Here is a 22,614-nt window from a genome sequence, read left to right on the forward strand (position 1 = left end):
GTGAAGCGTAGCGAGACGAGCAGAGTGGAGGGGCTACACACATGGGAGCGGAGGAAGTCCCTCTAGTCTGACCACATGTCCACATGCTTCCACTCAGCCAGCCCCAGCCAGCCCCGATGGACGCCCACAGCACTGTGTGTGGCTGGGTGGGGAGAGAGAAGGGGAGGGGAGGTGAGGATAAGGGAGGGCATAGCAGGAGATCCGACCCAGACAGAAAGGAGGTTCAGTCACGGGTCATGAGTTTCTCCCTCTCCTTTATCACCCATATCACAGTGGTAATCACAGGGCTTAAGGCTACACTGCTCACTGCCTGCCTGCTGCTCAAAACGGAACACTTTGGATGGGTTTGAATGTAATAGTACAACTTCCAATTCAAGGAAAAGTGAATAGGGGGATCTAGTCTATGGTACAGTCACACACAGGCTGTGTTGTACAAAAACAGTGGTCATTACTTTTAGTAGGCTTCCTCTTTCATGTGGTCAGAGCTACAATGTTATCCCAATAGTTTAATGAGGTGTTTATGGGAGACGAGCTCTCACTGCCTGCTGTAGAGACACACACACCCACACACACACACACACAGTTGATGAGCTCTCGCTGCCTGCTGTAGAGATCTACGGCATGCTGGGTAATTACACAACCCACAAGCCTTTGTCGGTTAGGGATCGATACCCTCCCTGACGCTGTCAGCGTCATTCTACTACTCACACACTAAAAACATAACAAAACAAAACCATGTCCCTTTCATTTTGGTACTCAAAGCTGTTGTGGCAAGATAGACATAGATCAGCAAACTAAAATTAATTATTCAATTTTACATGCAGGACTGTTAACATTCAATTACCCCTGGCTGAAACAATTACAGGTCTTTGTAGCCTGGTTTTAATCTAAATGAGAGGCTTTAATGAATTACACAAAACAGCAGTGTGCTCTGAAACAGAGGTTGGTGAATCCTCATTATACTAATCCATAGCAGGGGAGCATCAATGGACCAATGTTCAACATCTCTGTCTGCAAACACTGTTTAAACTGATGAGAGCTGAAAACACTGCACGCGGACAAACAGACAGACATACGGACGGACACACACAGGGCTGGGCTAGATAAAGACATCTGCCCTCCTGAAAAACGACAAACGCCTCTGACTCCGGTTGACATCTGTGGAGCATTAAAATGTGAGGCTAAATAACAGTCTCTCTCCACTACATGGCTTCATTCCTGGATATAAAAGGACAGACAGCATGGTATCTTAGCCGGAGGACAGGTCTAATCTAAAACTCCTGGAGGATGTGGGTTTAAGGGAAAGAAAACACTGGGTCAGGCCTCTGCATAGTATCCATTGACTGATCACATGACATACAACACCAAGGCTTATCCACACAACAGTATACCACAAAACATTCCTATGTCTCTCAAGCATCACACATACTGAGCACTTAGAGCAGGGAGGGTCCACTCCACAGAGGAAAATACTGGCACTTCTACTACTGTCACAAAGCCCATTTTTGCATGGCAAAGATATGAAGTGTGGCTGCTTTCCATCTCCACATCCCAGACTTGGGGAATTCAAAACAAATGCAATCAAGAGTTATTTGTCTACGCCAAAGGGACTGGTCCGACATCGGGTGTATAGTGAACATGATAGTGATAGTGTTTCCATTGTGTTTTCGGTGTAAACAAACAGGCAACGTTACAGATAGGAGATAGGATCAGGATGGAACAGGAAGAACTAATCAATGAGACTGACACTGTAATGGAGGACTTGGCATACACCCATAATCCAAGGGTGCATCCCAAATGGCACCCTATTCCCTATATAGTGCACTACTTTTGACCAGGGCCCATATGGCTCTAGTCAAAAGTAGTGCACTATGTAGGGAATAGGGTGCCATTTGGGACATAGCCCTAGGCTCAGAGACTCTGAGAGGGTGAGGGTGGAGGGGGGAGAATGTCTTAAACAGGAAGCACCTGGGGTTACTGGCTGGATTCTCCAAAATGAGGAACACGACAGAAAGGCTATTTTTATTTCATATTTACCTTGTTTAATATTCACACAGAGAAGAGACACTAGGAGACTAGGCGAAAATGACATCATATGTCCATTCTAGCATAACCATTTCCATTATGTGTTTCAAACAGGCTTCCGTTGTGTCGCTATCGGATGGCCAACTGCTTTTCTATTGAACTGGTATTGAATTTCTGTCAATAGTCAAGGGCATGTTCTTCCCAAAGTGGAACCATAGAGTGTAATGTTACAACACCCCCATAGGTGGCAGACTACCATCACATCTCCATACTTTTCATTAGCATATTACAAATTACAAAATCATAGATAATCATCATTTTTATTTTTCTCTAGCATCATCCCCAGCCTAAACTGCATCGCTGAACTCTAGTCTAGCTGGGGAATCGGGGCTATTGGGATATTTACTCAAGGTGGCAAAAAGCAGATTTATCACAACAGTGAACACATTAACACATTGTGATTACAACTGCTGCTGTCCATTATGCTTTCATTGTGATAATCTGCCCTTTCAAACGCACGCACACAAATACCACCTTACCATTTTACCCTTACAGTTTCATCATCAGCAAATAGCTCTACCTCCCAAATATGATCCTGACAGTCACACAGTCTTTCTAGTCAACAGGAAGCTTGGCATCCTGGGGAAGAGGGGGCGTCAGTCCCTCTTTTCCAGAGTCCCCCTGCCTATTGTTGACACTGCACACTGATGGCTAAGTCATGCACAATAATGCCTGTGTGCCTGTGACCAGGGCTGGGTCTAGGTCTGGATGATCCCCCTGCCTCACTGGGGCCTGTTTGTCTGTCAGCTTCTCAAAACAAGCTAGGCTGGCTCAGCACAAAATAACTTGATAAACCTCTACAAGCAAGATCATACTAAATGATAAGAGGATAACATTTAATTGTATAGAGCAGTGGTTCCCAAACTGTGTGGCGAGGGGTCAGCAGAAAAATCTAATAATAATAATAAAATAAAATACATGAATTTTAAGGAACTCAGTCCGGATTTAAACTTACTCTTGAAAGTTGTAATAGTAGAATGCAAAAGGTGACATTTCGAAATTGGGTTGTGCATCATCAGTTCATCTTGTCATGTTAGTCATTGCATACCTTAGAGAGCTATTTATGACGTGTCAGAAATGTCCAGATCAATTAGCCCATGTTAGCTAACGTTTTTTTATTTAGTTTTTTTAGCCCATAGATATTGTTGTACTTTATTTGTTACTCAAATATCACATGAATACACATTAGACATGGCAAAATGTATAGAATTGCAAGAAAATGGGCTTTAAAACCGCAACATTTTCTTTGCACCCCATGACAAAATGTATAGAATTGCAGCAAATAAGCTTTAAACTTGCAAAATTCTTTCCATCAACAAGAGGGGTGTGAACAGTTTGTGCTCATAGAAATAGACGTGGGGGGGGGGGGTGTTCCCCAATGCTGGACGGGGGGCCTGAGTGAAAACATTTGGGAATCCCTGGTATAGAGGAATATGTCCAAGGAAACAATGTCATACAGAAAGAGCACTGCCACTTAGTGTAAGTGTACTTTACAGTATTAGACCATCATACAATCTAGAACAGGGTTCCCCAACTGGCGGCCAGCGGGCCAAATTGTTGTATTTGGCCCTACAAGTTTCATTGTTATTTTTTGGGGGGTTGAATTTTCATTGTTAGACATGTAAAAAAATTAAAAACGGTAAAAACACCAGGAAATCAGCTCCAAGTTATTTTTATTTGGGAAATCTGTTCCTAAGTATACCCACACATAATAGAGAGACGTGATCATATACAAATTTTTTTGTCAAATATTATATCTGTTTTGGCTTCTTGCGGTCAATTTGTAGTCTAAAAATTATTTGTAATTATGTTCCGGCCCTCCAACCATCCGCTCAAGAAAAAAATCGGCCCGCGGCTGAATCTAGTTGATGATCCCTGATCTAGAGAATCCCCAAAATACAGTACAACAAAAAGAAAGGGCTTCAATTCATGCCCTCATTTTTCCCTGGTTGGTCCCATGAGCAGCAGAGAGTAGATGGGGGCCGGAGCTAGGGCCCTGTACTGACTACTGACAACCAGGGCAAGGCACAGGGGAGGGCTGGAGAGGGCAAGGAGGAATGGAGGGAGGGAGAGAGGGCAGGGAGACCAAGTGATTTATCATCTTCCCCTAAAGAACACAGCTAGGGCCTTTAAACCCTGCAGGCAGCCAGGGAGGGCCAGGGCGGTCAGCACACACATACACGCACACAGACAAACACACAGACACAGACAGACAGACACAGGCAGGCGACGGACGGCTTGAGTCAATCAGTAATGTAGAAGAGTGTATTCTTACCATACAGTTCATGGCAAAGTGGTTGTGCTGGGTCTGCAGCTCCCCGGCATGCTGGTGGTTCCCTCCTATCTCTGTGTAGCTGGTCAGGAACAGGCCCTTGTTGTGCATGATCCAGTCAAACATCTGTGGATGGCGCAACACACACACACACCCATGGGCACACAAACACGCACGCAGGCAGGCACAAGCACACAGAAGAAGATCTCTATTAGCAGGTACTATATCTTACAGCTCTGGGGAAGAGAGAGAGAGAGAGACAGAGAGCGACAGAGAGGGGGGCTGGGCTAAAGGCTGATGACATGGATGTTTGGACTCTCTGGGAGGCAGATGGAATGACTCCACTCCACTGTATTGAACTGTGTGTCACCCTGACCCTAGTGTCATGTTGTCATACTGCCTACACTCGTGATGTTGTCAATGAGAACGCCAGACAGCTGGTCGAGATTCGTGTCACCCTGGAGTGACCTCTAGCTGATAAGAAACCTCAGCGTGACAGCTACCATTTCAACTTGACCTCTGAGACATGCTTTAATAACCGGGGACAATAATGACATGCTTGGGGAGGAAGAGGAGGAAGAGGAAGAAGAGGATGAGGTGGTGGTATAGGAAGAGGAGGAGGAAGAGGAGATGGTGGTGGGGAGATGTAATTAAAGCTTTGCTCTGACTAACTGACAAACATGTCTGTTTCCACAGCAGGCAGGCATCACATCACCATCTGGCTGATAGCTGCATGACATCCATATAACTGTAGCTGGATCTATGCACACTGACAGGCTATGGGCCATTACAGTATACTGCAAACAAGCACCATTACTCCTGCAGCTACTTATCCCATTCTGTTCGCCAGATTTTTTATTTGCTATGAAGTAATATTCTTAGTGCAAATACAGACTGCTTTCTTTCTAGTTACGAATGCTAGGATGAAAGATATGGACTAAAATGTGAGTCATTTGATTAGAAACAAGCCTTGTTCTATTAACACAACAGTGAAAGTAGTGTATAGTTAGTTCATAACCCACCTTCTCTGCATCCTGCTCAAACAGCCGCAGCTGGAAGCACTGGTCCAGTTTCAGCTTGCGCATGTGCCATAGCTGCTGCAGGTGCTGGCGTGTGCCATGCAGCTTGTCCAGCAGGGCACTCACTTTGGGCACCAGGTTGTGGGCATCTGGGTGGCCTGTGAGCCCATCGTTAGCATCCGTTCCCCCGCCGCCGCGGTTAGTGTAGCCTCCAGGGGTGACACTACCCTGCTGTAGTCTTTGGAGCAGCCTGCGTCCCTGTGTGTCCAACTCCTCCACCGAGGCCTTGGTGGCCCTCTTCTTGAGCGAGGCGTGTTCCTCCATGAGGCGCCGTGCCCCCTCCAGGTCGCGCGGAAGGTCACGCTGCGCCAGGGTCTCCTGCAGCTCCTCCAGCCGCGCCAAAGCCCGGGCGGCATCGCCGGCGAAGTCCTCGAAGGCCACGCGCACCTCAATCCACTCGTCGTGGTCGTACTCCAGGCTGCCCTCGAAGTCTGACGTCAGCTGGGAGGGGTCCACCACCTTGGTCAGGCCCTCGAGAGACACCATGACCGTCTGGAGGAAGAGGGTTCAGACACTAATATAAACCGCAGTCTATGAGGAAGGTATGGAAGGAGATCCGAGAAGTAGAATGTCATCTTATGACACTTAGACGTCATTCTTATTCTATGGGAGAGGCACAATCAAATTACACCCTAATGCATGAGACGCCCGAGATGCAGATATCATTATTATAATGACTATCATGTTACTAAACCAATAGAATAGATTCTGTTATCACTGTGAGTCAAAATTCTATAACCAACATAATTAAACATGGATTATGAGGAGTGGTCAACAACAGATCTATTACGTCCAATGTTTACTTGAAAAGGTAGGCAAAAACATTCCAGTAATTTTAGCTGCAGCCATGTTACCAGTCATAACACATGGATAAAATCCCTATGCGATAACATCAACACATGCAGTATCCACAGCTCTTTAAAGCCCATTCATGTGTATGTTGGGTATTCTTTAGCAGTGAATGGGCTCTGACTAACGCCAATCTGGATGTCCCTAATCAAACTGCCCTCTTTACTGAGACTCTGCTCTCTCTGCGGCCCATATATCCTTGTTCCACACTAAATAGGTCAGAACTAAATTTAACAGCTCCAGCTTCCTACCCACACGGGACTCTCTCTGTCACAGCTTTAATATCACTTTCCAATTCCACACACCACTTCCAAGGGCTCATAACCACATCATGGAACACTTATACACAACTTTCATTACATTTGAAGGCAAACAATTCATTTGAAGAAAAACTAATAAAAACATTCAAATTGCAAACTAATTTCCTCATGCCTTACATCTCCAGAGACTACAAACATATTCTCAGTATAGCCTAAAGATGATTAAGACATTCAATCTCCTCAGACACTTTTGGGAAAAGATCCACATCTGATGATCGATTCAAAGCGGTCCTCTGTAGCTCAGCTGATAGAGCACGGCGCTTGTAACGCCAAGGTAGTGGGTTCGATCCCCGGGACCACCCATACACAAAATTTTATGCACGCATGACTGTAAGTCGCGTTGGATAAAAGCATCTGCTAAATGGCATATTATTATTAAAGCGGTTGAGTCATAATGCTATAGTACAATTCTCAGAACCCATAAGCCAATCTCGCGCTAGGTAGCTAGTTCGCTCGCTCAACTTATTTATTCTGTCTGAATGTCATCACAAGAGACTATGCAGGGTGAACCTACCTCAAATTCAAACTTGGAGCTCCCGAAATTGGTCCTCTGTTTCTGCCAGAAGTTGTCTGGTTTGATGATGAGGGCGACTTGGATGCAGGAAGGGAAGGACTCCTGCAGGATCTTCAGCAGAGGCTTGATGCTGTCCCACTTAGAGCCTCGCATGTCAACGATGACTGTGAAGCCATGTCTGCTCACCTCCTCACTGAGACAAACCAAGACAACAACCACAAGCAGCCATGAAAATCACAAATAACCACTCAAATATTTGGTGTACTTCCATGACAAATGTTAGAATAAGAAAAGAAAAAAAACGATTGTTAATATTCAAATGAAAATGAAATGGGTGGTGAAAATCTCTCACCAGGTGCCTCAGAAAAACGAAAACAAAAAATTCAACTGTTGAGATATTCAATGACTCTGCTTACCAAAAGTGTCCCGCTGCAAAAGTACCATAAAAGGATATCCCCAGTGTTTAAGGCTTAACGTGAGTGTCTCACAGCACAGAAGGAGGCCCTGTGCTCTGAACTAAATCACTATGACTTCACTCTCTGAAAAGACCAGCCCAACCGTCTCCCAGAGAGAAAAAATAAAATAACAGTGGAAGAGAACGAGTGAACCGGAGAGAGAGAGCGAAATAGAAAGTAAGTGAGAGATAAAGTGAGAGCGAGAGTTTGTTTGTGTGTATAAAAGAGAGAGGGTGTAAAACTGCCCTCCCCCTGAGTGGTAACGTTCCACTAGCAACGCCATTAGCCAAATGCCCACGCCACCCACGTCCTAGTCCAGACCGACGCCCCTTCCCTCCGGACGCCGCCCGCACCAGATCCCCTAGACTGTTTTCCTAACCACTAGTCAGCCTCTAGGCTAGTATCCAATAACACTGAGACAGACAGAGGAGAGGAGAAGCTTGACTGCGGCTAAACAGCACAGAGAGAGAGAGAGCGAGAGAGAGAGAGAGAGAGAGAGAGAGAGAGAGAGAGAGAGAGAGAGAGAGAAAGCGAGAGAGAGCTAGAGAGAGAGAGAGAGAGAGAGAGCGAGAGGAGAGAGAGAGAGAGAGAGAGAGAGAGAGAGAGAGAGAAGGAAGCGAGAGAGAGAGAGAGAGAGCGAGAGAGAGAAAGCGAGAGAGAGAGAGAGAGAGAGAGAGAGAGAGAGAGAGAGAGAGGGAGAGCGCGAGAGAGAGAGAGAGAGCGAGAGAGAGAGAGAGAGAGAGAGAGAGAGAGAGAGAGAGAGAGAGAGAGAGAGAGAGAGAGAGAGAGAGAGAGAGAGAGAGAGAGCGAGAGAGAGAGAGAGAGAGAGAGAGAGATCTGGCCTGAGAATATCTATCTGCAGTTAGTTATTAGTAAGTCACCCACTCTGCTGTGCTCTCCTCTCCTCTGCTCTGCCTGGCAGGCTGGCGTCATCAGCCCCTACAGAGAGAGGCCCAGGGGGAGTCTAACCTACATACAGCCCTGCACTGCACTACACTACAAACACGCACGCGCACACACACACACAGACACACGCACACGCATACAGACACACACGGACACACACACACTGTATACTGAGTAAACTATATCAACCGTCAGTGGTAACGGTACTGCACCAGGCTGAGGGCTGGAGTATAATATTCTCTCTAATGCTGCATAGGGAGGTGACTGCTCAAAATGAGTCCATTTCAAATAAAGCAGAGAGGGAAATCACGGTTGGGGAGGAGTCGAATTTGAAAACACACAGCGATACACAGGTGGTAGTCTGGGGAGGGTTGCCTCGTTTACGCTGGACTCCAATAGAATGTGACACGGAGGAGAGTCAACAAGCTGGTTTTCATTATCCAAGTTTCAGAGTTAATACTGTGTGTGTGTGTGTGTGTGTGTGTGTGTGTGTGTGTAGTGCAGGGAAAGGAGGCTCCAAGGCCAGGCTGGGTTCAACAGTGTGTTCAGTTATCATTTACATATAAGAGACAGTACCTGGGGATACCAGCGAGGTAGGCTATGAGTCTGCGGAGGTCCTCTGTTCGTATTCTGTCATGGTTACTCCTGGCTGGGAAGGTAAGGACGGGACCCCCACGTCTATCTCGGCCACCTGGGGAACACAGGAATCAGGACCATCAGAAACACACAACAATGGACAACCACTAAAAAGGGTTTGACAAATCCTGCTTTTAGTTAGAGGCAAGACTAAGTCATGAGTCTTGACATGACTAAGTCATGTCAACAGTAAGTCACAGCAGGTCAGGGTCATGACACGGTTCACACAGAGAGCTCCACTCACAGCTTAGCTGTAGCTACATCTCCCTGTAGAGGAAACCTTGCCTTCCTGATGTTTCCCTGTGTTGTGTTGTAGGCTAGGCTGTTGTTCCCACCATAATGTGCTGCCTATTCCCAGTGCTCTGTAGTAAATGTAGAGCTTCAGTGAGGCAGTTTGTGTGTGTGTGTGTGTGTGTGTGTGTGTGTGTGTGTGTGTGTGTGTGTGTGTGTGTGTGTGTGTGTGTGTGTGTGTGTGTTCATGTGCATGCGTTCTGGAGTTGTCACATGACATTCTTGTATACTACAGACCATGTAGAATGGTAAACACCATGGATCAGGGACCCTGTGTTTCTCACCTGATACGAAGGCAACCTTTTCTTTAAGGATGGGCAGAACGTCTATGGCCTTCATCTCCTCATTTCGATGAAACCCTGAAACGAACAGAGAAATGCAGTCAGTCAGAACAGCAGATCAGACCATCGAGGTTCAGTTTTGGATTGAAGTTGACTTGATAACATGATGACAGTCAATCAGGCATGTTCTCTTCGTTACTAACACACCACCTGCTTTGGGTTAGGTCTGAAAAGGTTCAGAGCCACAGAGTGTACCAGTCTGTTAAAAATCAGTCTCTGAAGTTGACCCAGTTCCAGCAGCAGAACCCTGAAGTGAGATTAAATCAGCCATCTCTTTCTCATTACAACCATATGACAAGTTGAACTCTTGAGAAGGCCTAATAGGAATTCAGAATGGCGACAACTACTAATAATAACAAAAATAGACCATAGACGTTACGAGTACTATCATGAACAAAGTGGTTCAAACCTTATCGTACAACCAAGCAGTCAAAGAGACAAAGCAGTGACTGTAGATAGATAGCATCATAGCTATAGCTCTGTACTCTGGTCTTAACTCATATCCTCGCCTACTCACCAGATGGCTTACAGTCAATATAGAGAGCAACCCACACACACACACACCCACCACCACACACCCACACGTGTACGTACGACCACACACACACACCCACCTTTACATTGTGTCATAGCATCATAGCGCAGCCTGTAAATAAGACAGAGTAGATCCTGTAGTCATACAGTAGATCCTGTAGCCATACAGTAGATCCTGTAGTCATACAGTAGATCCTGTAGTCATACAGTAGATCCTGTAGTCATACAGTAGATCCTGTAGCCATACAGTAGATCCTACAGTAGATCCTGTAGCCATACAGTAGATCCTGTAGTCATACAGTAGATCCTGTAGTCATACAGTAGATTCTGTAGTCATACAGTAGATCCTGTAGCCATACAGTAGATCCTACAGTAGATCCTGTAGCCATACAGTATATCCTACAGTAGATCCTGTAGCCATACAGTAGATCCTGTAGCCATTCAGTGTAGTAGTAGTAAGTTGATGACTAGAGCTGCAGCTTGCAGTGTTAGACCTGGTAGAGCAGCAGCTTACTGTGTTAGACCTGGTAGAGCAGCAGCTTACTGTGTTAGACCTGGTAGAGCAGCAGCTTACTGTGTTAGACCTGGTAGAGCAGCAGCTTACTGTGTTAGACCTGGTAGAGCAGCAGCTTACTGTGTTAGACCTGGTAGAGCAGCAGCTTACTGTGTTAGACCTGGTAGAGCAGCAGCTTGAAGTGTTAGACCTGGTAGAGCAGCAGCTTGCAGTGTTAGACCTGGTAGAGCAGCAGCTTACTGTGTTAGACCTGGTAGAGCAGCAGCTTACTGTGTTAGACCTGGTAGAGCAGCAGCTTGAAGTGTTAGACCTGGTAGAGCAGCAGCTTACTGTGTTAGACCTGGTAGAGCAGCAGCTTGAAGTGTTAGACCTGGTAGAGCTGCAGCTCGCAGTGTTAGACCTGGTAGAGCAGCAGCTTACTGTGTTAGACCTGGTAGAGCAGCAGCTTACTGTGTTAGACCTGGTAGAGCTGCAGCTTGCAGTGTTAGACCTGGTAGAGCAGCAGCTTACTGTGTTAGACCTGGTAGAGCTGCAGCTTACTGTGTTAGACCTGGTAGAGCAGCAGCTTACTGTGTTAGACCCGGTAGAGCAGCAGCTTGCAGTGTTAGACCTGGTAGAGCTGCAGCTTACTGTGTTAGACCCGGTAGAGCAGCAGCTTACTGTGTTAGACCCGGTAGAGCAGCAGCTTACTGTGTTAGACCTGGTAGAGCAGCAGCTTACTGTGTTAGACCTGGTAGAGCTGCAGCTTACTGTGTTAGACCCGGTAGAGCAGCAGCTTACTGTGTTAGACCCGGTAGAGCAGCAGCTTACTGTGTTAGACCTGGTAGAGCAGCAGCTTACTTAACTACTAAACTGGAGAGAGGAGACAGAGACAGAGAGAGAGAGAGCGAGAGAGAGAGAGAGAGAGCGAGACGGAAAGAGAGAGAGAGAGAGAGAGAGAGAGGGAGAGAGAGAGAGAGGGGGGGGTCTATTTCAAATAAAGCAGAGAGGGAAATCACGGTTGGGGAGGAGTCGAATTTGAAAACACACAGCGATACACTGGTGGTAGTCTGGGGAGGGTTGCCTCGTTTACGCTGGACTCCAATAGAATGTGACACGGAGGAGTCAACAAGCTGTTTTTCATTATCCAAGTTTCAGAGTTAATGCTGTGTGTGTGTGTGTGTGTGTGTGTGTGTGTGTGTGTGTGTGTGTGTGTGTGTGTGTGTGTGTGTGTGTGTGTGTGTGTGAGCATATAGTGCAGGGAAAGGAAGCTCCGAGGCCAATGCTCTCATTCTGAATATTTTATGGACATGCTAATAGGCAGTAGCTAGGCTTTATCTCCTGCGAAGCTACAACTTAATATAGTTCCCACTCTGTGCCTACCCATGGGGAGAGATGATGTGTGTCCCAAATGGCACCCTATTCTACATGGGGTCTGGTCAAAAGTAGTACACTAAATAGAGGATAGGGTGCCATTTCGGACACATTCATGGTCATATTACCATATCAAACCACTCATCGTGGTCTCAAACTGCAGTCCCCTGTCCCCAACCCACTTTGTCACGGCTCAGCTTTTTTGTTGTTGCAATTATCCAAACTTGATTATTAATTTGACTGTTACACAAAATACGACTTTCACAAGGCATTGCATGATATGATTAATAGCATCCTATCAAAAAATATGTCTGACTCAATATGTGTGATTGCCGATTAAAAAGTATTATTTCATTCTGAGATAAGAGGTTAAAACAGTTGCCAGAGAGGGACAGAAAGGAGCATGAAATAAAGGTTGTCAATCACTCTGCCTTGAGAATGCATTAATAATGAGGGCAATCCATTCTACTCACTCAGAGTGCTGTCGTGTGCCCTTTGAAAACAAACGGCATAGAAACGGCTTTATACAATATAGGCCTACTGCTGTGCCTCGCTGGAGAGAAAATGGACCTGTTTAAACGTGAATGGTTAATGCCAGGTGAAGCATTATAAGATCTGTTATTGAGGTAACATGTAGTACTGAGTACTGCAGTTTATACTCAGATGCGTTAGTTTATGGGCGTTGCCCTGTGTTTGAGGCGCGTTTGCCTTTGTGGGCTAATGAGTCGATTTAATCTGTTGCTATTGGCCAAATTTGTTATGTTTTAATTAAGTGACGTATTTTCCCCTAACCAGTGCCACCATTTTCCTCATCTGTCTGTTTTATATTTTGTCAATATAACACTGGATCCAGTCCTCTCTGTCACCTGCACTGTATGCCTAGGCTACACTCTTAGAAAAAAAGGTGCTATCTAGAACCAAAAAGGGTTCTGAAGAACCAATAACACCTGATCTACTGACTCTATTGCAACTGTTGCTGCGCCACACCAACTAAACAGACTGCCGGGTCCTCCATCCTAACACAGGCCTACTGTATGTACCAGAAAGTATCCATAGTCATCAGAATTTTCTTAGATAATATCATAAATAGACTACTAGGAAAGTAGGCCTGCAGCTTTCACCATCAATAAAATAAAGTGTTACCGATGATTCTACCAGTCTGTTGCTGCTGCTGAAAATATGATTTAATTCGGAGAGAGGTTAAAAACAGTTGTCACAGACGAACTGCGTAGATTAGACCAAGGTAACAGGATAAAGATGACTCCACCAGTAGCCTATCAGTCCGTCTTAATATCTGATGCACATCAAATCGAGGGGGGAGTTCTGAGTGAGTCGTGCTCTGGGAGAGGAGAGGCCAACCGATACAACATGGCTACTCTGATATTGATTCTATCCCACATCTGACCCAGTCAGCACTGACTGGACATCATAACACATTATGTCATTAAGGGAGATTGCAGAGCAGTGCTGGGCCCTAAATATGATAATATATTGCTTCAGGCAACCAGCTGGGACAGGGACTATTGGAGAGGGACAGGGGAGGTAAAATGCTTCTAAAATAGTTGTGTGGTATTAGTGTGTCTGTGTGTTCCCTCATCCAAAGAGCAGAGACCATAGGTGGGTGAAGTTCAGGGCTTTGTGTCTGTGCATGCACATGAATGCCTGCATGCATCCCTGGATGTCTGTGTGTATCTGTGTGCATGTATGTACGCCCCTCACCCCCATGTCTCATTCCAGTCAAGTTCAGAATACGAGCAGCGTATGAAACTAAGGAAGAGAGGTGTGAGCATGACAACAATACCACCATGTCTGTTCAGCTGCCTCCCTCCCTCAATCCTTATCGTTATCCCTTTCATGATCTGACACACGCATGGCAGCCCAGTGTAAATATTCCTGCAGCAGCATGTGAGAGTGTAGACGTGTGTGGTACAGTAACACAGGGCATGGGCCCCACTGGAAACACAACTCCTCTGTTCTCTCTCTCTCTCTCTCTCTCTCTCTCTCTCTCTCTCTCTCTCTCTCTCTCTCTCTCTCTCTCTCTCTCTCTCTCTCTCTCTCTCTCTCTCTCTCTCTCTCTCTCTCTCTCTCTCTCTCTCTCTCTCTCTCTCTCTCTCTCTCTCTCTCTCTCTCTCTCTCTCTCTCTCTCTCTCTCTCTCTCTCTCTCTCTCTCTCTCTCTCTCTCTCTCTCTCTCTCTCTCTCTCTCTCTCTCTCTCTCTCTCGTGTTTTTATGTAACAGCCTCTTTTTATGTAACAGCCTGATAATGGTCCACATCCAACACTGATCTCCACTGCACTTCTAGAGGCTTGGAGAAGGGTCAACACAACATTACCACACACACACACTGCTAGAAGTACAGATCAGGGTCAGCAGGGAGAGATAGAGTTCCACTATGTTTTCAGTCTCAGACAATGCTCCGCCCAGAAGACAGGCCAGACACACCCTGTTTAGCAGTTGTTGTATGTTTCTCATGCTGGTTCCTATGTTATCCAGGTGGCCAGAAGTAACCGTGAATATGAACAGAGGACCTCCTCAGACTCATAGCCTACCTCGCTGGCACCCCTCACACAGTGCTCTGCACGCAGTGTGGCGCAATAAGTAACACTTGAACCAGAACATGTAGAATCATCAATTTAGCCCAAGCAATTCAAGCATATAAGCTCATATAGGATTTTCACCTGCTAGGCCTACACGTTCAGCCTGCTTTACATGAGTACAAACACCAATATCCCAGCACCTTTACTGTAATATCCCTCCATACAGTAATTGGTGAACAATCATTATAACCCAGGCACCACCACGCAGCCTTCATTTACAAGTCTGCCAAGCATGACATGAAGGTTGTCAATCACTCTGCCTTGAGAATGCATTAATAATGAGGGCAATCCATTCTACTCACTCAGAGTGCTGTCGTGTGCCCTTTGAAAACAAACTGCATAGAAACGGCTTTCCCAAATGGCACCCTATTCCCTACACAGTGCACATTTTGGACCAGAGCTCTATGGGCAAAAAAAATAAGTGCACTGTATAGGGAATAGGGTGCCATTTGGGATGTAGGCCTTGTGTAAAGAAAGCCATGGCTGGGGCTGTCATGGGAGCCATTCTTCACAGCTGTGTCGTGCGCTCAGCTCAGCTTGACTCTGGAGCGCTTCATTTACCTGGTTAAATAAAGGGGAAATAAATAAATAAAATAAAAATAAAGTAAAAATCCAGAGGAAGTGTGGGTGTTTCTCTTCACCCTGCAGCTCCAGTCACAGAGGCCTCAGCCACTCTAATCCCGTTTGGATGGGGAGGGAACCTTTTCCTGTGTGCTGTGTGCTTTGGCCTGGCCAGAAGTAACCGTGAATATGAACAGAGGACCTCCTCAGACTCATAGCCTACCTCGCTGGCACCCCTCACACAGTGCTCTGCACGCAGTGTGGCGCAATAAGTAACACTTGAACATGTAGAATCATCAATTTAGCCCAAGCAATTCAAGCATATAAGCTCATATAGGATTTTCACCTGCTAGGCCTACACGTTCAGCCTGCTTTACATGAGTACAAACACCAATATCCCAGCACCTTTACTGTAATATCCCTCCATACAGTAATTGGTGAACAATCATTATAACCCAGGCACCACCACGCAGCCTTCATTTACAAGTCTGCCAAGCATGACATGAAGGTTGTCAATCACTCTGCCTTGAGAATGCATTAATAATGAGGGCAATCCATTCTACTCACTCAGAGTGCTGTCGTGTGCCCTTTGAAAACAAACGGCATAGAAACGGCTTTATACAATATAGGCCTACTGCTGTGCCTCGCTGGAGAGAAGATAAGGAAACACTACTTGTGTTACAATCAGATCAGAAATATTCTGTTCAAACAATGGCAAGAACAACTTAATCATATGACTTATTCATGGAGCCTGATCTACTGCAGGAGATGACAGCTACTGCATCATATTGACATCAACCATTCATTGGTAGGAAATGAATGGCTCAATAGAACCATGATGGTGATGATAGGCTGGCGGTGCAGCATTTGAATCTGTCGATGTGTTGCCCTATAATAGATGATGTTTCACAATGCACACACAATGTTCACTTGATCTATGGTGTGAAATTTGGCTGATGTAGCTAATAACAGTGTTGTACTCAAGTCACTAAACGTCATGTGAGGCATGTAAATCGTGACTTGAGTCATGGTTTGAAGGATATACATTCCTTCCTTGGTCTCAGCTAGGGTTCATTCCCCCCACCCCCACATTGTAGCAGTGGAAGAATTGCTCAAGCCGAAAAATATGCTACCGGATTTTGGTTCCATTATCATGTAAAAAAAAACATTGCTCCCTCCCTCCCTCCCTCCCTCCCTCCCGTAGATGGAATTACAGTGTAAATGATGAGGGAGCAGAAGTTGTGCCACTGCCGACAGATTTACTGAATGAATAAAACAAAAATCCTTAGGGCCACACAGTCTGATGAAAACAGCATTGTGCAGAATACAGACTCCCCTAATACCTCGGCATCCTGTCTACAAGTTCCTGTATCTGTTTTATTACATGGATACGTATCACTTTGGGAGCTCTTGGAGAAATTGAAAAAGTATAACTCTCACACCAATAGTATGACCGGGTGTATGGACAAATGGAAAAACTGTATATTGAACAGAAAATAAACTCTTTGAGAAAACATGCATAAATAGAAGATGAATTTAAAGAGAGGTTTTGGACCCACAGCACAGTGTATGCTCCTACACTAAGGTTGTCCATGTAGGCGTCCCAAACGGCACCCCTGTGCTGTACCTGGTCTGATCTACTGAAGCAAACATAGAGCCAGGACATCAGCTCTCTCTAGTCTAAAGTCTGGGGCCTCGCAGTAACCTCTCTCTCACCAGGCACCAGGCACGGTGTAAGGAAAGTATGTCAATCCCCTCTTCAGTCAGTTTAACAGCACTTTACTTACAAGGACCACAGACAGACAGCAAGACCAGCTGCTTCACATGGTCTGTGCCCCAAATGGCACCCTATTTCCTTTATAGTGCACTACTTTTGACCAGGGTCCATGCAGTCCACTATATAGGGAATAGGGTGCCATTTGGGCTGGAGACTTTTAGCCTCTCAGAGGGCTGACTTCCGCACCAGTGTGTTAGTACACAAGTCCTCACTCTCCCCAGTCAGTCATGTTCATCATAGTGCTCTGCCCCAAATAGGACGTTTTGTGGACGATCTTTGTGGATGACCTATGCTGCTACAAGGAGCAAAAGTGTTTAAGTAAGTAAGTAGCTTGAAAAAGCCAATCACAGGACAAGTAAGTTAATTTTGGGCTAGAGGAGGAGGGTAAAACCAATCAACAAGGACATTCTGGACAAAAAGATGGAGCAGCTAAGGCAGGTCTACTACTTCCCCAGCCCCGACGTTATACGGTAGCTAAACCCCCAAACAGTGAACAAACAAATGGAATGAAATGGTGCATCCACCACTTCCCCTATTCATCCTAAATGGATTTCCTGCCCTGGTGCAAATGTTTGGGGCTTATTTCTGATTTGGTGAATCAGACCCAGCGTTCCTGGCCACAGCCTCAAGACCAGGATGTAGAGCTTGTCTGTTTCCCTAATGGCACCCTATTCCCTACACAGTGCACATTTTGGACCAGAGCTCTATGGGCAAAAAAAACGAGTGCACTGTATAGGGAATAGGGTGCCATTTGGGATGTAGGCCTTGTGTAAAGAAAGCCATGGCTGGGGCTGTCATGGGAGCCATTCTTCACAGCTGTGTCGTGCGCTCAGCTCAGCTTGACTCTGGAGCGCTTCATTTACCTGGTTAAATAAAGGGGAAATAAATAAATAAAATAAAACATGTAAAAAGTAAAAATCCAGAGGAAGTGTGGGTGTTTCTCTTCACCCTGCAGCTCCAGTCACAGAGGCCTCAGCCACTCTAATCCCGTTTGGATGGGGAGGGAACCTTTGCCTGTGTGCTGTGTGCTTTGGCCTGGCTCTGCTCTGCGCAGCACTGACACCCTTTTTCTGGGGATTTAAGTATAGCATTTCCTCTGAGGTAACGATGTGCCACTTTCTTTTGCCAGTTTTTGAGACCCTAAATAAGCAGAAGGCAGAACAGAAACAGGACACAGCCCTGAGTGACCAGGTCTCTCAACGCTACAGAATGTGTCAATGCTCTGTTTTCTGATCAGGTTCTGTCGTTAGTACATAGCAGACCTTTTTTTCCCCTCCCCAATTTTGATCTTGTCTCATTGCTGCAACTCCCCAACGGGCACGGGAGAGGCGAAAGGTGGAGTCATGCGTCCTCCGAAACAAGACCCGCCTAACCACGCTCCTTAACACCCACCAGCTTAACCCGGAAGCCAGCCGCACCAATGTGTCGGAGGAAACACTGTTCAACTGCCGACCGGGATCAGCCTGCAGGCACCCGGCCCGCCACAAGGGGTCACTAGGGCACGATTAGCCAAGTAAAGCCCCCCCGGCCAAACCCTCCCCTAACCCCGACAACACTGGGCCAATTGTGCGCCGTCCTATGGGACTCCCGGCCACTGCCGGTTAAGGCACAGCCCGGGAATGAACCCGGGTCTGTAGTAACGCCTCTAGCACTGCGATGCAGTGCCTTAGACCGCTGCGCCACCCGGGAGGCCGTCTTCTTTTTAAAAATATACAGTGGGGAGAACAAGTATTTGATACACTGCCGATTTTGCAGGTTTTCTTACTTACAAAGCATGTAGAGGTCTGTAATTTTTATCATAGGTACACTTCAGCTGTGAGAGACGGAATCTAAAACAAAAATCCAGAAAATCACATTGTATGATTTTTAAGTAATTAATTTGCATTTTATTGCATGACATAAGTATTTGATCGCCTACCAACCAGTAAGAATTCCGGCTCTCACAGACCTGTTAGTTTTTCTTTAAGAAGCCCTCCTGTTCTCCACTCATTACCTGTATTAACTGCACCTGTTTGAACTCGTTACCTGTATAAAAGACACCTGTCCACACACTCAATCAAACAGACTCCAACCTCTCCACAATGGCCAAGACCAGAGCGCTGTGTAAGGACATCAGGGTTAAAATTGTAGACCTGCACAAGGCTGGGATGGGCTACAGGACAATAGGCAAGCAGCTTGGTGAGAAGGCAACAACTGTTGGCGCAATTATTAGAAAAATGGAAGAAGTTCAAGATGACGGTCAATCACCCTCGGTCTGGGGCTCCATGCAAGATCTCACCTCGTGGGGCATCAATGATCATGAGGAAGGTGAGGGATCAGCCCAGAACTACTACGGCAGGACCTGGTCAATGACCTGAAGAGAGCTGGGACCACAGTCTCAAAGAAAACCATTAGTAACACACTACGCTGTCATGGATTAAAATCCTGCAGCGCACGCAAGGTCCCCCTGCTCAAGCCAGCGCATGTCCAGGCCCGTCTGAAGTTTGCCAATGACCATCTGGATGATCCAGAGGAGGAATGGGAGAAGGTCATGTGGTCTGATGAGACAAAAATAGAGCTTTTTGGTCTGAACTCCACTCGCCGTGTTTGGAGGAAGAAGAAGGATGAGTACAACCCCAAGAACACCATCCCAACCGTGAAGCATGGAGGTGGAAAAATCATTCTTTGGGGATGCTTTTCTGCAAAGGGGACAGGATGACTGCACCGTATTGAGGGGAGGATGGAAGGGGCCATGTATCGTGAGATCTTGGCCAACAACCTCCTTCCCTCAGTAAGAGCATTGAAGATGGGTCGTGGCTGGGTCTTCCAGCATGACAATGACCCGAAACACACAGCCAGGGCAACTAAGGAGTGGCTCCGTAAGAAGCATCTCAAGGTCCTGTAGTGGCCTAGCCAGTCTCCAGACCTGAACCCAATAGAAAATCTTTGGAGGGAGCTGAAAGTCCGTATTGCCCAGCGACAGCCCCGAAACCTGAAGGATCTGGAGAAGGTCTGTATGGAGGAGTGGGCCAAAATCCCTGCTGCAGTGTGTGCAAACCTGGTCAAGACCTACAGGAAACGTATGATCTCTGTAATTGCAAACAAAGGTTTCTGTACCAAATATTAAGTTCTGCTTTTCTGATGTATCAAATACTTATGTCATGCAATAAAATGCAAATTAATTACTTAAAAATCATACAATGTGATTTTCTGGATTTTGGCTCTCACAGTTGAAGTGTACCTATGATAAAAATTACAGACCTCTACATGCTTTGTAAGTAGGAAAACCTGCAAAATGGGCAGTGTATCAAATACTTGTTCTCCCCACTGTATATATTGTATTTTAGGTGCGCTTCCTTGAGCTTACCAGACACGCGGGGTGGGCACTGGGCAGGGTTTGGATTTATGGTGAAATCTGAGGTATATAAACTGATACATTCTTAAATCCAGGTGTCTATGCTGTGCTTTCTGAATATTGTTGGACCAGTCATAGAGTATTATGTATTGCTGTTGGTATGTTGTTTCCATCTCTCCAGTGTGACAACCTACACTATAATAACAACAGTCTCATGTTCCATTAATACCAGGGGGAGCGATGAGACCACAAACAACTAAAGTGCTGTACGACCTTCACAGTCATTTGGAAGAGACCCAGCCTTTTTCAGTTCAAGTTTCACAATCTCTTTTATTGTGCTGTAGCAGCTTCTTGAAAAAATTTTTACTAAATGAAAAACACTAGGCTAGGCTGCTTCAATACTGGGTGGTACTACGTAGATATTCACAGTGGTATCCTCACCATTTTTTATTAAAACACCACTCTGCCATATAAAACATCATTGTAATCAGTATGTTAATGTGGTTTTCCGTGCATCACCCCAAAAAGCCTATAAACTAGTGACATTACCCTTTTCTCCCTTCCTGCTTTTAAAAGGTAGCGCTGTGGCCATCTGCCGACTGATCCCTCTCTTACACACCAGCAACTTCCAATACTGTCCTCACCTCCTTTATTTACTGCACCCTCTCCCTCTCCCTCTATTGACCGTGGCATTGTTAACTCTACCATTGGCCTCTCCATGGGCAACCCTCTCTGTGTTGTGTGTTCACCCTTTGATCCATCCCTCTAAATCTTTTTTATGAGCCTAGTACACAAATCGCAACCCAAAGACAATGTGTAATGGTGAACACTAAGCTATAGTCTACAGGCTAACACTTGGCCTGTACAGAACGGAGAATGTTACATGTGTCCGTTCTCCGTTCTATACAGGGCAAGGCCAATACTAGACTATACCTTACATCTGTTCTCCCATCTTCTCTAGTCTCCCACCTCCACCTGACAACAAGCCGTCTCAGAGGAGTGTTATGATGAGATAGAGACAGGCCAAGGTGATATGGGACAGACAGGAGGCCAGGCCGCTGTCCCAAATTGCACCCTATTCCCTATATAACACACTACTTTTGAGCAGGGCCCATAGGGAATAGGGTGCCATTTGGGATGCAGCCCAGGGCTCTAATGATAAGCCCCTGGAAGAAGAAGTGACAGGTTAGATGATGGAGATTCACAGTAGACCCTGATCTCATTCCGTAGCTCTCTCTCAGCCATCTTCCTGACGAATGGCCTTCATTTCCTTCTGTCCCCTCAGAGGGAGGAGCCAGGAGCTCCACATACTCTTCTGCATTTACCTCACCACTGGTCACAGCTGCATCCCAAATGGCACCTCCTATTCCTATACCGTACACTATATAGGGCTCTGGTCAAAAGTAGTGCACTATGTAGGGAATAGGGTGCCATTTGGGATGCAATCATAGCCTCCAGGCTGGACAATAAACCACAATGGGATTTTTCTGAGAAAACAAGCAATTCCCCCCGTTTTTACTCACACCGGTCTGTGTCTTCTGGGATCACAAAGAGAGTCAGTGCATGCGCTTGCTTAGACAGTCCACATTGAAGCCTTGATGGTCATTGTTCAATTCATGGTCATTGTTCAATTCACTGTTTTCAGATAGATAGCCTGCGCCCCAAATGGCACCCTATTCCCTATATAGTGAACTACTTTTGACCAGAGCCCTATGGTCCCGGCATGGTAGTAGTTCAATATATAGGGAATAGGGTGCCATTTGGTACACAGACATAGCCTATAGCTAATACATAAGGAAACTACAGCATAGGAGCTCTGGTGGATTAGGTGGCTGGAGCCACAGAGTGTCAAGGACACTCTACACTCCTCCCCTCTTCTCTGAAAGCTGATAGCACCTGCTGCTGCAGAGGGAAACTGAACAGCAAACCACACAACTAGAGACTAATGTACCTTAACAAAACAGTAATGTACAGAAATAGACAATCACAAACCATTCACACAAATTTAATTGTATTTACCAATACAGGAGAATCAACTAGCTTTCCTAATCATGCACCAAGGCAGATACAGAGAGCAACAACAGAGTGAATATTAGTATCTGAGATGACCACTGTAATGTTACCTGACAGTTGGATGAGCGTAGTCCCTGCCTGCGCGTACTGCCAGCTGTGGTTATCCAACACCGCCATCATGACA

General features: G+C 46.0%; 1 protein-coding gene across 4 annotated transcripts in view; it reads right to left on the minus strand.

The window, feature by feature from the left end:
* The window catches only part of LOC121570065 (triple functional domain protein-like), a 130,087-nt gene that overhangs the window by 66,395 nt on the left and 41,078 nt on the right, over nt 1-22,614 (minus strand). For 3 of the 4 annotated variants that reach the window (XM_041881529.2, XM_045208466.1, XM_045208468.1), the window contains exons 3-7: nt 9,692-9,766; nt 9,057-9,171; nt 7,120-7,312; nt 5,380-5,928; nt 4,361-4,483 (exon numbers count right to left, since the gene is read on the minus strand). In XM_041881529.2, the coding sequence (XP_041737463.2) occupies nt 4,361-4,483; nt 5,380-5,928; nt 7,120-7,312; nt 9,057-9,171; nt 9,692-9,766 (1,055 nt within the window). Of the gene's footprint in view, nt 1-4,360; nt 4,484-5,379; nt 5,929-7,119; nt 7,313-7,535; nt 7,908-9,056; nt 9,172-9,691; nt 9,767-22,614 lie in introns of those variants that run through there. The other variant, XM_045208467.1, reaches the window with a different exon arrangement.

The sequence above is a fragment of the Coregonus clupeaformis genome, chromosome 28, assembly GCF_020615455.1.
Source record: "Coregonus clupeaformis isolate EN_2021a chromosome 28, ASM2061545v1, whole genome shotgun sequence".
Classification (NCBI taxonomy): Eukaryota; Metazoa; Chordata; class Actinopteri; order Salmoniformes; family Salmonidae; genus Coregonus; species Coregonus clupeaformis.